Source organism: Eriocheir sinensis, chromosome 32, assembly GCF_024679095.1.
Source record: "Eriocheir sinensis breed Jianghai 21 chromosome 32, ASM2467909v1, whole genome shotgun sequence".
Taxonomy (NCBI): Eukaryota; Metazoa; Arthropoda; class Malacostraca; order Decapoda; family Varunidae; genus Eriocheir; species Eriocheir sinensis.
The window spans coordinates 16,775,981-16,789,449 of NC_066540.1; the positions used below are offsets into that span (position 1 = coordinate 16,775,981).

The following is a 13,469-nucleotide window of genomic DNA, read 5'->3' on the forward strand; positions in this document are numbered from 1 at the left end:
AACACCACTCCTCTTGATATCTCCGTTTGCTTCTGTTTTAAGTGAATTATATAAGTTACATGAGTTTTTCTATAACTTAACTTAACCTAACTTAACTGGAGATGATTTTAGACCCCTTCTCCTCCCTTCTCTTCTCCCTTCTCCCTGTCTAATTCTCCCTTCTCCCTGTCCTTCTTCTCCCTGTCCTTCTATTCCTTCTCCCCATCCTTCCTCTTCTCCCTCCTCCATGTCTTTCTCCTTCTTCTCCCTTCTCCCTGTCCTTCTCCTCCTTTCTCCCTTCTCCCTTCTCCCTGTCCTTCTCCTCTAGGTTAAGTTAGGTTAGGCATGGTTAGCTTGGTCGAGTCCATCCTGCTGTATAAAGTGTACGGTGGAAGAGCAGGGTGTGACAGGGTAAAGGGTGACAGGATAGGGTGCAAGAAAGATGTAGGGTGAAAGGAAGAGCCGTATAGTGGTTTGGTAAGGCTTGGTTGGCTTGGTTGAGTCCCCCTGTTATCACTCACTTGTTAAGGGCAAGGACGTCAAGCTCACACTCATTGGTCAACCAGCCGGGGTGTTCCAGGAGCAGTGAGATGTCCAGCTCCTGCACCTCTCGCACCGTCGCCACAGCCACCAGCCCGGGGTTCACCTGGGGGAGTTCGGTGAGGGTGGTAGAGTGTGTTGGGGAGCAGGAGTTAGGTTTGGTGAGGTGAGGGTGATAGGGTGCGTGTGGGGGAAGCAGGAGTTAGGTTAGGTGAGGTGAGGGTGATAGGGTACGTGTGGGGGAAGCAGGAGTTAGGTTTGGTGAGGTGAGGGTGATAGGGTGCGTGTGTGGGAAGCAGGAGTTAGGTTAGGTGAGGTGAGGGTGATAGGGTGCGTGTGGGGGGAGCAAGAGAAGGGTTTGGTGAGGTGAGGGAGATAGGGTGTGGGGGGGAAACAGGATGACTTGCAAACACACACACACACACACACACACACACACACACACACACACACACACACATACACATATAAATTTAAACTTTTTCTCTCTCTCTCTCTCTCTCTCTCTCTCTCTGTGACACCCACCCTCCCTCTCTCCCTTTCTCTCTCCTCCATTTCCTCCCTTCTTCCTCTCCTACTCCTCCTCCTTCACCTTCCCCCTTCCTCTCTCTCCTCTTCATTTTTGCCCCCCCCTCTCTCTCTCTCTCTCTTTCTCTCTCTTACCTCATTGATACAGAAGGCCGTGATTGAGTCCTGATCCTTATGAATAATCCTAACAGGCTCCAGCGTGGGGGGCGGGGGGGCGGAGTGGGAAGCCCCGACCCCCTCCGACAGGGTGCCCCCCCCTTCGGAGTGGTCCATGTGGCTCTCCCCGCCCCCCTCCGATCCGCCCTCGCCCGTTCCTGATCCGTCCATTCCGTCGGCAACGTCACTGTTGGGATCATCTGTAGGGAAGGTTAGGTTAGGTTAGGTTAGTAGTAGTAGTAGTAGTAGTAGTAGTAGTAGTAGTAGTAGTAGTAGTAGTAGTAGTAGTAGTAGTAGTAGTAGTAGTAGTAGTAGTAGTAGTAATAGTAGTAGTAGAGGTAGTGGGTTTTAATTTTTCATCTCTAACTTCCTTTATTTACTCCTTCTCTTCCCTTTTTAACCTTCCCCTCCTCTCTCTCTCTCTCTCTCTCTCTCTCTCAACCTTCCTTAACCTAACCTAACTACTCCAAAAATTTAAGTCATACACACAAACCTTCACATTCCCCCACTTCCCCACCTCCCCATACCTTCCCCTTACACTTAACTACCTTCCCCAACTTTTCCTGACCCTTCTTCCCCTCCTTCAATCCCTCCCTTTCTCCCCAATGCACTAAAAACCTCCCTAGTCTCACAATTTTTACCATACAATTCGACAAACACACACCCCACTTCCCCACCCATCTAGACCCCAACCCCACCTTCCCCAGTCTTCCCCACCTCCCCATACCTTCCCCAACTTTTCCTGACCCTTCTCCCCCTCCTTCAATCCCTCCCTTTCTCCCCAATGCACTAAAAACCTCCCTAGTCTCACAATTTTTACCAAACAATTCAGCACACACACACCCCACTCCATTTCCCAACATACCAATTTCCCCAGACATTCCCCACCCATCCAGACCCCATCCCCACCTTCCCCAGTCTTCCCCGCCTCACCATGGTCGGACTGGAGGGTGGCCGGCTCCTGGATGGGGCGCTTTCGGCCGAAGATGTACCGGACGAAGACCTCTTGAACGTTTTCTTGGCGTACGAGGAAATGCCACAGACGCTGGACAGCCTTCACCCCCCTCTTGTTGTGCCTGTAAGGGGTGGGGTGAGAGGGGTGATGGGGCATGGTGTGTTAGAGGGGTGGAGGGGAGTGTTGGAGAGATGAATGGGGTGTGTAGGGGTGTAGGGGAGGGGAAGTACAGAGGGTGTAAGTGGGGTGTAATGAGGGAGTTGGGGTGATGTGCAGGGGTGAAAAAATGAGGTGAATTTAATGATTTATGAATACAATAAAAAATCATACCAATATACATACACATAAGTTTGCTACACTGTCATTCTAATCTATTCGGTCGGTATCTATGTCTATATCTCTCTCTCTCTAACAAAACTCTTTCAATCTACCTCCCTATCAATCCATCTCTGTCTGTCCATCTCACTCTCTCTAACAAAACTCTTTCAATCTACCTCCCTATCAATCCATCTCTGTCTGTCCATCTCACTCTCTCTAACAAAACTCTTTCAATCTACCTCCCTATCAATCCATCTCTGTCTGTCTATCTCTCTCTAACAAAACTCTCAACACTTTCAATCTACCCACCTATCAATCCATCTCTCTGTCTGTCTATCTCACTATCTCTCTCTAACACAACTCTAACCATCTCTCTCTCTTTCTATCTATCTGTCTCTCATACTTACGCAAAGGGTGTGTTGTGTGTTTCCAGAAGGGCGCGGTATTTCAGGATAGCCGGACCCATGACCTGGCGGAGAGGGAGGGAGGGAGAGAGAGAGAGTGAATAACCGATTGACAGACAGATATAGACAGTTAGATGGATTTAGATAGATAGATAGATAGATAGACAAGGTGATGTATACAGATAGACAGATAGAGAGAGACAGACAGGAAAGAAAAGAGTAAGATTTGGGTTTTGAGAAAGAGGAGAAAGATAGAGGAGAGAAGAATTAAGGGAGAGAGACATAAGGGAATGAAGGGAGATAGGGAGAAGGGAGGAAAAGTGGAGAGACGAGAGAATTAAGGGAGAATGACAGAAGGGAGATAGGGAGGAGAAAAAATTGACAGAGAAGGGAATTAAGGGAGAAACAGAATGAAGGAAGGGAGATTAGAAGGGAGAAAAACTGAGACAAGAGAATTAAGGGAGACAAAACAAAGGGAGATAGGGAGAAGGAGGAAAAATGGAGACAAGAGAATTAAGGGAGAGAGAGACAGAAGGGAATTAAGGACGAAAACGGACAGGGAAGAGAATTAAGGGAGACAGACAGACAGAAGGGAGAGAACAAACAAAGGGAGACAGGAAAAAAAAGGGAGAATAAATCCACACAAAACACACACAAACAAAACAATAAACAAAACAAGACAGCGGCAAAAACTACAGGCGACAGACCCTCCCTCCCTCCCTCCCTCCCCTCCCCTCACCTGCGTCTCGGCGAAGCAGCCAGGTATATACTCAGGTGGAGGCCCTCGTTTGGACTCCAGGTGGCTAACGAGGGCGTCTATCCAGTGGTCCAGCGCCCTCAGGATAGAGTGGAGGAGTGGGCTCTGCATTGGTAACTCTGTGGGGGTGAGGGGTGGGGTGAGAGGGGTGAGTGGGGTGAGTGGGGTGTGTGTTTTCAGCCTCTCTGTTTGTTTCTCTTCCTTTCTCTTCTTTTTTTTTTCCTCTCTCTCTCTCTCTCTCTCTCTCTCCACTGCCTTTTCTCTCTCCTTGTCTCTCTTTCTTCCATTCTTCCTCCTCCTCCTCCTCCTCTTCTTTCTCCTCCTCCCTTCCTACTCCTCCTCCTCCTCCTCCTCCTCCATTGCTCTCTCTCTCTCTCTCTCTCTCTCTCTCTCTCTCTCTCTCTCTCTCTCTCTCTCTCTCTCTCTTTTTCTTTCTTTCTTTTTTGCCTCTGTCTCTCTCTTTCATCAATCCTTCCTTCTCTTCCCTTCTCCTTCTCTTAATGCTACTTCTTCCTCTTTCTCTTCCTCTCTCTCTCTCTCTCTCTCTCTCTCACTCACTCTCACTCACATACACTCTCTCACCAATCCTTCCCTTCCTTTCCTTTCTCCTTACTCTACAACATACCTCCTCCTCCTCCTCCTCCTCCCTTCCCTCCCTCGCACACACTCACCCATCATCTCCACCCCGGCCACCTCCAGGAAGCTGGCCACCACTTGCCGAGCGGCCCTGATCGTGGCCAGACGTAGGATGCACCAGGAGTAGGAGTCTGGGTCACAGTGCTCGCGGTTCTCGGTGTGGACCTGGAGTATGGGGGAGGTGAGGTTAGGGGTGTCAGGGGGGGTGGGAGGAGGGAGTGATGTGTGTGTGTGTGTGTGTGAGTGCTGGGGTGAGGTGAGTTAGGTTTGGTTAGGTTAGGTTAGGTTAGGTTTGGTTAGGTTTGGTTAGGTTTGGTTTGGTTTGGTTAGGTTAGGTTAGGTTAGGTTAAGTTAGGTTTGGTTTGGTTAGGTTAGGTTCCTCCTCCTCCTCCTCCTCCTCCTCCTCTTTAACCTTCTCCTTCTCCTCCTATTCTTTATTCTTTTCCTCTTTCTCCGAACCGTAGCGTCGATGCGGCTTGCAAGAAACTGTGTAACCAACGACGCCTCCGACAAGCGAACTCATTCAACTCAACGCGGCCAAACCAGTAGTCACATTTCCATTTTGTACACAAATGCACGCAGTCTATTACCCAAAAAGGACGAAATTAGGGCGTATATTGCAACTGAGAAACCAGATGTGGTAGCCATCACAGAGACTTGGGCCAACTCTGCACATCTAGTATCTGAACTGTCATTTCCCAGGTCTGAAAGCTTCCAACAAATCGAATGCACAAGAAAGGAGGAGGAGTAATTTGCTACGTAAAAAGTACGCTCCCTGCCATAAAAATAGACAAACAGGATGCAGAGAATTACGACTCCGTCTATGTGGAAATAACTGCGAATAATAAGAAACTAACACTTGCGATCGTATACAGGCCTCCAAAACAACAAGCAGCCGATGACACTGCCCTGTACGAAGAGCTTCACTCTTTAACACAAAGTAAACCAGCACTCATAATTGGGGACTTTAATTGCCCTAACATTGACTGGGGACAATTGACTGGAGATCAAGAGGGTAACAGGCTTATAGAAATGGTGGAGGATTCGTTCCTCACTCAAGTTGTAACTCAACCAACAAGAGAAAACAATCTGCTGGATCTGGTATTAGTAAGCGACCCCAACCTCATTCACGACTGTGAAGTTGGTGAAAAAATTAACGGTTGCGATCACCACTTAATCCGTTTCAATGTCAACATAAGTCACAAACTCGTAGACAATCCGTCAGTGATACCAGACTACAAAAAAGCAAATTTCAACCTAGCCCGTGAGCTGCTTCCCTCGACCTGGGACCAACTTCACCTAACCGACAATACAATCGACAACGTGTGGAACAACTTCAAAGATAAGCTTTTGGGAGTAGAAAAGGCTACAGTGCCGACGAAACCCAGGCGAGTAAATGGTGCCGTAGATCCACCGTGGATGACCAGAGAAATAAAAAGGGCGGTAAACTTAAAAAAAAGGAATTATAACCTAATGAAAGAGAATGACACGGCCGAAGCCCGTACTCAGTACCACAACAGCCTCAGAGCTTGTCGCAGCCTTATTCGGAGTAGTAAACGCAACTACGAAAAAACAAATAGCGCGTGACATCAAGACAAACTCAAAAAAATTCTTCACATACATCAGATCGAAAAAGAAAGTAAAATCCAATATTGGTCCCCTGACAGACGAGACTGGAGCTGCAACTCAGGACAGTAAACAGATGGCCAGAATCCTCAACAGTAACCTCGCATCCGTATTCACAGTCGAGAACATCGAAACCATGCCCGAGAACCCTGACCCGCCGAGGGGAATCACGCCCTTGAAAATTGACTCAATATGCGACCAAGAAGTGAAAGAGTATTTGGATAAACTCGACACGAACAAGTCAACAGGACCTGACGGTTTGTCCCCGCGGTTATTAAAAGAGCTTAAACAACAAATACTTCAGCCACTCACTAACATATTCAACCAGTCTGTTCAATTGAAAAAGGTCCCGGAAGACTGGAAGATGGCGAACGTAACACCAATTTTCAAAAAAGGAGACAAAAGCGTTGCATTAAACTACAGGCCCATAAGTTTGACATCAGTGGCAGGAAAAATACTCGAAAAGATTATTAGAGACAAACTTGTTAAGTTTCTAGAAGACAATAATGTAATCTCCGACACCCAGCATGGCTTCAGAAACAAGCGCTCCTGCCTAACGAATTTATTAGACTTCTTCCAAGGTATATATAAGAACTGGGATGCCCACATCCCCAGTGATGTTATATACCTGGACTTTCAGAAAGCCTTCGACAAGGTACCGCATGAGCAACTCCTTAAGAAACTGCACTCGGCGGGCATTGGAGCCAATCTGATCACGTGGATAAGAGATTGGCTCACCGACAGAAAACAACGAGTACTACTCAATGGACAGCCTTCCGATTGGCTTCCAGTCACTAGTGGAGTGCCTCAAGGGTCAGTGCTGGGACCCATTCTCTTCATCATATATATCAACGACCTCGAATCAGGACTGAAATCCACAATATCGAAATTTGCTGATGACACTAAGGTGGGAGGAAAGGCCCTCACAAAGACCGACTGCGAAATCATTCAGAAAGACCTCAATCACATTATCGAATGGTCGGAAAAATGGCAAATGTCCTTTAATGTTGACAAATGCAAAGTCATGCACATTGGGTCCAGAAATAGTAAACACACATACATCATGAATGGGAGACCTCTGCAAGCGATGCAGGAGGAAAAGGATCTTGGAGTCACTATCAGCAGTGACCTGAAACACGAGAATATCTGTAAAAAATCATACAACCAAGCCAACACTATGCTCGGGTTCATAGCGAGGAACTTGAGTGTAAAACGCCAGACGGATGCTATCCTTGTATAATTCCATGGTAAGACCGCACCTCGAGTATGCAGTACAGTTCTGGTCTCCTAGTTACAGAAAGGACATTGATTTACTGGAAAGGATTCAACGACGCGTAACGAAAATGATACCAACCTTAAGGGCTCAACCGTGCGAGGAACGACTCAAGCGACTCAATCTCTTTACATTAGAGAAAAGACGCCTACGAGGAGATATGATTCGAGTCTTCAAGTATCTGAAAAAATTCAATAACGTCGATTACTCCAATTTCTTTGAATTGCAAACCAACCTAAGAACTAGAAATAACGGTTTACCCATTCAGTCTAGTCGATGTAACACAGACATCGGAAGGAGTTTCTTTTCAAACCGAGTCATCCGTCACTGGAACAATCTTCCTTCAGAAGTAGTAAATGCGAATACTATCAACTCCTTCAAATATAGAATCGACCGTCACTTCGCTGCGTCGGGAGTAAACTGAATATTGAGTTGCTTTCATCTGCTCCTCAATATCGAGGTGCTTTCATCTACTCCTCAATGTCGAGGTGCTTTCATCTGCTCCCCAGGCCCCAGGCTGTCGAGCAGATTAAATCACCAAAGCGGGCAACCTCGTAATGAGCCAATAGGCTTTCTGTTGCCTGCGTTTCCATGTTTCCATGTTTCCATGTTTCCTCCTCCTCCTCCTCCTCCTCCTTCTTCTTCCATCTCAATCTCCCATTCTTTGTTCTTCCTCCTCCTCCTCCTCCTCCTCCTCCTCTGCACCACTAACAGCATAACCACCACCACCACAACCTCCTCCTCCTCCTCCTCTTCTCTGTTCTTCTCCTCTTCCTCTTCCTCTTTCCCCTCCTCCTCCTCCTTCTTCTTCCATCTCATTCTCCCATTCTTTGTTCTTCCTCCTCCACCACCACCACTTCTTCTTCCTCCTCCTCCTCCTCCTCCTCCTCCTACCTTGGGCTCCTTGAATACATCGTCATCTTCCTCCTCTTCCAAGTCCTCCTGCTCGTCGTCGCTGCCAGAAGAGTCGTAATCGATGTTCTCAAGCTCGGGCGGCAGGATAGGCTGAAGGGGGAGGGTTAGGTTAGGTCAAGTCAGGTCAGGTCAGGGTTAGGTTAGGTTAAGGTTGTTTTTCCTCTCTTGAAAGCTAGTGGGGTGAAGAGGAGGAAAGAAGAGAGGAAGAAAGAGGAGGAAGAAAAGGAGCTAACAGGAAGGGCAGGTTAGGTTAAGTTAGGTTAGGTTAGGTTAGGTTAGGTTAGGTTAAGTTAGGTTAGGTTAAGGTTGATTTTCCTCTCTTCATAGCTAGTGGGGTGAGGAGGAGGAAAGAAGAGAGGAAGAAAGAACAGAAGAAAGAGGAGGAAGAAAAGGAGCTAACAGGAAGGGCAGGTCAGGTCAGGGTTAGGTTAAGTTAGGTTAGGTTAAGGTTAAGGTTGATTTTCCTCTCTTCAAAGCTAAAGAAGAGAGGAAGAAAGAACAGAAGAAAGAGGAGGAAGAAAAGGAGCTAACAGGAAGGGCAGGTTAGGTTAAGTTAGGTTAGGTTAGGTTAGGTTAGGTTAGGTTAGGTTAGGTTAGGTTAGGTTAAGGTTGTTTTTCCTCTCTTGAAGGCTAGTGGGGTGAGGAGGAGGAAAGAAGAGAGGAAGAAAGAACAGAAGAAAGAGGAGGAAGAAAAGGAGCTAACAGGAAGGGCAGGTTAGGTTAAGTTAGGTTAGGTTAGGTTAAGGTTGATTTTCCTCTCTTCAAAGCTAAAGAAGAGAGGAAGAAAGAACAGAAGAAAGAGGAGGAAGAAAAGGAGCTAACAGGAAGGGCAGGTTAGGTTAAGTTAGGTTAGGTTAGGTTAGGTTAGGTTAGGTTAGGTTAGGTTAAGGTTGTTTTTTCTCTCTTGAAGGCTAGTGGGGTGAGGAGGAGGAAAGAAGAGAGGAAGAAAGAACAGAAGAAAGAGGAGGAAGAAAAGGAGCTAACAGGAAGGGCAGGTTAGGTTAAGTTAGGTTAGGTTAGGTTAAGGTTGATTTTCCTCTCTTCAAAGCTGGTGGGGGTGAGGAGGAGGAAAGAAGAGAGGAAGAAAGAACAGAAGAAAGAGGAGGAAGAAAACGAGCTAACAGGAAGGGCAGGTTAGGTCAGGGTTAGGTTAGGTTAGGTTAAGTTAGGTTAGGTTAGGTTAGGTTAGGTTAGGTTAGGGTTGTTTTCCCCTCTTGAAAGCTAGTTAAACAGTTAATATCAACACAACAATACCTTCTTCATCAGCAGGGACACAATGGACATCTCTGGGGGGAGGAAGTGCTCTCGGTAGGCTGTTTTGCCCTCACCCTCGGCAGACGCTCCCCGGGGGTCCTGGACGGAGACATTTGGTGGTTAAGACACACACACACACACACACACACACACACACACACACACACACACACACATTTGAGTACAACAACGCCATAAAACGCCATAAAACTGAGAACTTCTACTTGCATTTGTGATACTGAAGAGGAATCGTACTTGGGTTTGACTACGGGAAAATGTATTTGAACCCAAGCCTGATACACACACACACACACACACATTCTCCCCCCCAACACACACACACACACACGCACACACATTCTCCCCCCCAACCCACACACACACACACATTCTCCCCCCCAACACACACACACACACATTCTCCCCCCCAACACACACACACACACATTCTCCCCCCCCAACACACACACACACACAAGCACACACAGGACACCAGACCATATCTTGGGCCAGGGTAAATACATAGCTATATACACAACTTCACAATACTTTTCCTCCTCCTCCTTGTTGTGGTTGTCCTCCTCCTCCTCCTCCTCTTCCGTGTCTTTAATAACAACAAACAAAAACAAACTATAAACATTACGACACCATCCCGACCTGACGCACCTGGAACCCGAGTTGACCAAGCAGTTTCATGTTGATCTTCATGCGAGTCTTGGAGAAGGTGGATAGCAGCTTCTCCCCGCCCACAGCCGCCACCGCCGCCGCCGCCGCCACGCTGCTCTCACGCTCCACCGAACCCTGGCTCTGTGGGGATGGAAGGAAAGGGGGTATGGGGTGAGAGAGAGGGACCCCACCTAACCTAACCTAACCTAACCCCCCTTCTCCACCTCTCTTCCTCCCGCCCCTCCACCCCTCCTAACCTAACCCCTCTCCACCTCCCAGTACTCACCCCACCACCTAACCTAACCCCCCTTCCTCCCCCACCACCCCTCTTCCTCCCCTCTCCACCTCTCTTCCTCCTCTCCACCCTACTTCCTCACCCCTCCACCCCTCCACTCAGACCCCACCACCTAACCTAACCTAACCTAACCATCCCCTTCCTCACCCCTCCACCCCCCTGACCCCCTCCTAACCTAACCCCTCTCCAACCCCCAATTCAGACCCCACCACCTAACCTAACCTAACCACCCCCCTGACCCCCTCCTAACCTAACCCCTCTCGACACCTAACCTAACCTAACCCAACCACCCCCTTCCTCGCCCCTCACCCCCCACTCACCGGCAGAACATTAGCAGTTATAACCTTGAGCTGCTTCTTCACGCCGCCCCCAAAGAGTGTCGCCCAGTCCCGGTCGGTCACGGGACGCGCCACGAGCCGGTACAGAACATAGGCGTCGCTGGCGGCCACCCCATGCACCAACAGGCTCAGGTACACCGCCACGAAGGCCTCGCACAGCAGCAGGCTCAGCTTAGGGGTGTCCTCGTCCCTCTCCCGGGCCAGCAGTGCGAGCAGCGAGGTGACGCCTGTAGTAGGGGGATGATGGAATGGGTGTAATTGTAGAGTTTTTTTTATGTTATTGATTTTTTTTGTTTTGTTTTTGTGTTCAGAGTTTTTCTTTGCATTTCTTTCCTCTTCTCTTCCTCCTCCTCCTCCTCCTTCACCTCCTTTTTTGTTCTTCTTCTTCCTCTCCTCCTCCTCCTCCTCCCTTCCCTTCTTCTTCTCTTCCTGTCTTTTTTGGGTGATTGAAGGGTACATCTCCTCCTCCTCCTCCTTCTTCTCCTTCTCCTCCTCCTTCCTTCTTCTTCTCCTATTTATCTTCCTTCTCCTCCTCCTCCTTCCTTCTTTTTCTCCTCCTCCTTCTCCTCCTCCTCCTCCTCCTCCTTCTTCCTTCTTTTTCTCCTCCTCCTTCTCCTCCTCCTCCTCCACACCTTTCTCCACATTTTCTCATCCTCTTCCTTCACACCTCCTCCTCCTCCTCCTCTTCCTCTTCATCCCTCACTTTCTCTCTCTCTCTCTCCCTTTCTCTCCTCTCCCAATCCTTCTCCCCAATCTCACTCACTCATCTCCCCTCTCTCTCCCCCCCCCACTCCCTCCCTCCTCTCTACCCCTCCCTCTCTCACCTGGCCACTTGGCGGGGGGGGTGCAGACGACCAGCGCCTCCTCCTCTGATGTGGCGGCCCCTCCTCGGGTGTCGCGGCCCACCAGGTGACTCTCGCGATGGGCCACACTGAGGTGCTGAATGTCCACGCCCAATGCGGCCACTCTGGGGGGGAGGAGAGGGGGGGAGGATGGGGTGTTAGGGTGCTGGTGGTGGTGGTAGTAGTAGTAGTGGTAGTAGTAGTAGTAGTAGTAGTAGTCTTCACATCCATTCCCTCTCATTCCACTTCCTATTAATCCACTCCCTTCCACTGTCCCTCATTCCACTCCCTCTCAATCCTTCCTTCCTTCCTTCCCTTCCTCCTTCCACTCCCTCAATCCTCCTTCCCTTCCTTCCTTCCTTCCTTCCTTCCTTCTTCCCTCTCCTTCCTCCCTCTCAATCCACTCCCTTCCCTTCCCTCCCCTTCCCTTACTACCCCTTCCCTTTCTTTCTCCTTCCATCTCTCCCTCCTTCACTCACTCCTACACTCCCTTCCCTTCCATTCCCTCCCATCCCACACCCTCCCTAGCCCTCACCTGTGCTGTGTCTTAACAGTGAAGGTCTCGGAATCACACAGGGACTGGTAGATACAGGCAGACAGCGCAGCAGCCAGGTTCCTCAACACAGCAGCCTCACCCAGCACGGAGGGGCGGGGGCGCTCTAAACCACGCAGCTCCACCAGGGTTTGAAGGAGGTCGTGTGTCCCGGCCTGGGGGTGGGGAAGAAGGGGTTAGATGGTGGACTGGGGGTTGGGGTTCAGTGGAAGGGATTGGGGTGATAACGTATTGGAGAGAGAAAGGGAAAGAAGGGGAAGTGGATAGGATGGGAAAGGAAAGGGAGCCAAAGGGAGGGAAAAGACAGGGGGAAAAAGGACAGGAAGGGGAAGGGAGGAAAGGGAAGGGAGGAAAGGTAAGGGAAGGGAAGGGAAGGGAAGGGAAAGGAAATGAAGGGAAGGGAAGGGAAGGGAAGGGAAGGAAAGGGAAAGGAAATGAAGGGAAGGGAAGGGAAAGGAAGTGAAGGGAAGGGAAGGGAAAGGAAATGAAGGGAAGGGAAGGGAAAGGAAGTGAAGGGAAGGGAAGGGAAGGGAAGGGAAGGAGGGAGCAGATAAGGTAAGGGAAGGAAAGGGAAAGAGGTAAACACACACACATACACACAAACACACACAAAAATCTATATCTACACATTTACTCAATCTCAAACACACACACCCCTCCCTCACCTCACCCCCTCACCCCCCAACACCCCATACCTGCAAGTGGCGCACAGGATCCGACACAACGGTCTTGTTTGATGCGATGGAGGCGGAGAGGAGCGGAAGGGTGGTGGGGAAGGGCAGCGGGGAGAGGAGCTGCTGTTTGCTGTTCTCCTGCTGAAGCTCCTGAAGAAGTAGAATTAGCTCCATGCGTACCGAGGCTAGGCCGCCACCGCTGGACCCATGCAGTGAACAGTAGCTAAGTAGAGTGCGGAGAAGCTGCTGGTTGGCTGGAACGGACGCAAACACACATATGAACAAACAGCAAAACATAAGAAAAAGGAGAGTTGGAAAGTTTGGTTTAGTCGGCGCAACATCTGTGGTCATATGCCGGAGAGAGACAGAAGGGGAAGGAAAAAGTTGGAAAGTTTGGTTTAGTCGGCGCAACATCTGTGGTCATATGCCGGAGAGAGACAGAAGGGGAAGGAAAAGGTTGGAAGTTTGGTTTAGTCGTGCAACATCTGTGGTCATATGCCGGAGAGAGACAGAAGGAGAAGGAAAAGTTGGAAAGTTTGGTTTAGTCGGCGCAACATCTGTGGTCATATGCCGGAGAGAGACAGAAGGGGAAGGAAAAAGTTGGAAAGTTTGGTTTAGTCGGCGCAACATCTGTGGTCATATGCCGGAGAGAGACAGAAGGGGAAGGAAAAAGTTGGAAAGTTTGGTTTAGTCGGCGCAACATCTGTGGTCATATGCCGGAGAGAGACAGAAAAGTTGGAAAGTTTGGTTTAGTGGGTGC

The 13,469-nt window shown here is 49.2% G+C and overlaps 1 protein-coding gene across 5 annotated transcripts in view; it reads right to left on the minus strand.

Moving 5' to 3' along the window:
* Positions 1–13,469, minus strand: part of LOC127006305 (dmX-like protein 2) — a 66,967-nt gene that overhangs the window by 17,874 nt on the left and 35,624 nt on the right. For all 5 annotated transcript variants that reach the window (XM_050876020.1, XM_050876019.1, XM_050876021.1 and 2 more), the window contains 13 exons: positions 12,731–12,963; positions 12,018–12,190; positions 11,465–11,607; positions 10,623–10,867; positions 10,008–10,148; positions 9,342–9,440; positions 8,067–8,177; positions 4,309–4,438; positions 3,620–3,756; positions 2,884–2,945; positions 2,137–2,279; positions 1,183–1,403; positions 501–625 (listed from right to left, as the gene is read on the minus strand). In XM_050876020.1, the coding sequence (XP_050731977.1) occupies positions 501–625; positions 1,183–1,403; positions 2,137–2,279; positions 2,884–2,945; positions 3,620–3,756; positions 4,309–4,438; positions 8,067–8,177; positions 9,342–9,440; positions 10,008–10,148; positions 10,623–10,867; positions 11,465–11,607; positions 12,018–12,190; positions 12,731–12,963 (1,963 nt within the window). The remainder of the gene's footprint in view (positions 1–500; positions 626–1,182; positions 1,404–2,136; positions 2,280–2,883; positions 2,946–3,619; positions 3,757–4,308; positions 4,439–8,066; positions 8,178–9,341; positions 9,441–10,007; positions 10,149–10,622; positions 10,868–11,464; positions 11,608–12,017; positions 12,191–12,730; positions 12,964–13,469) is intronic.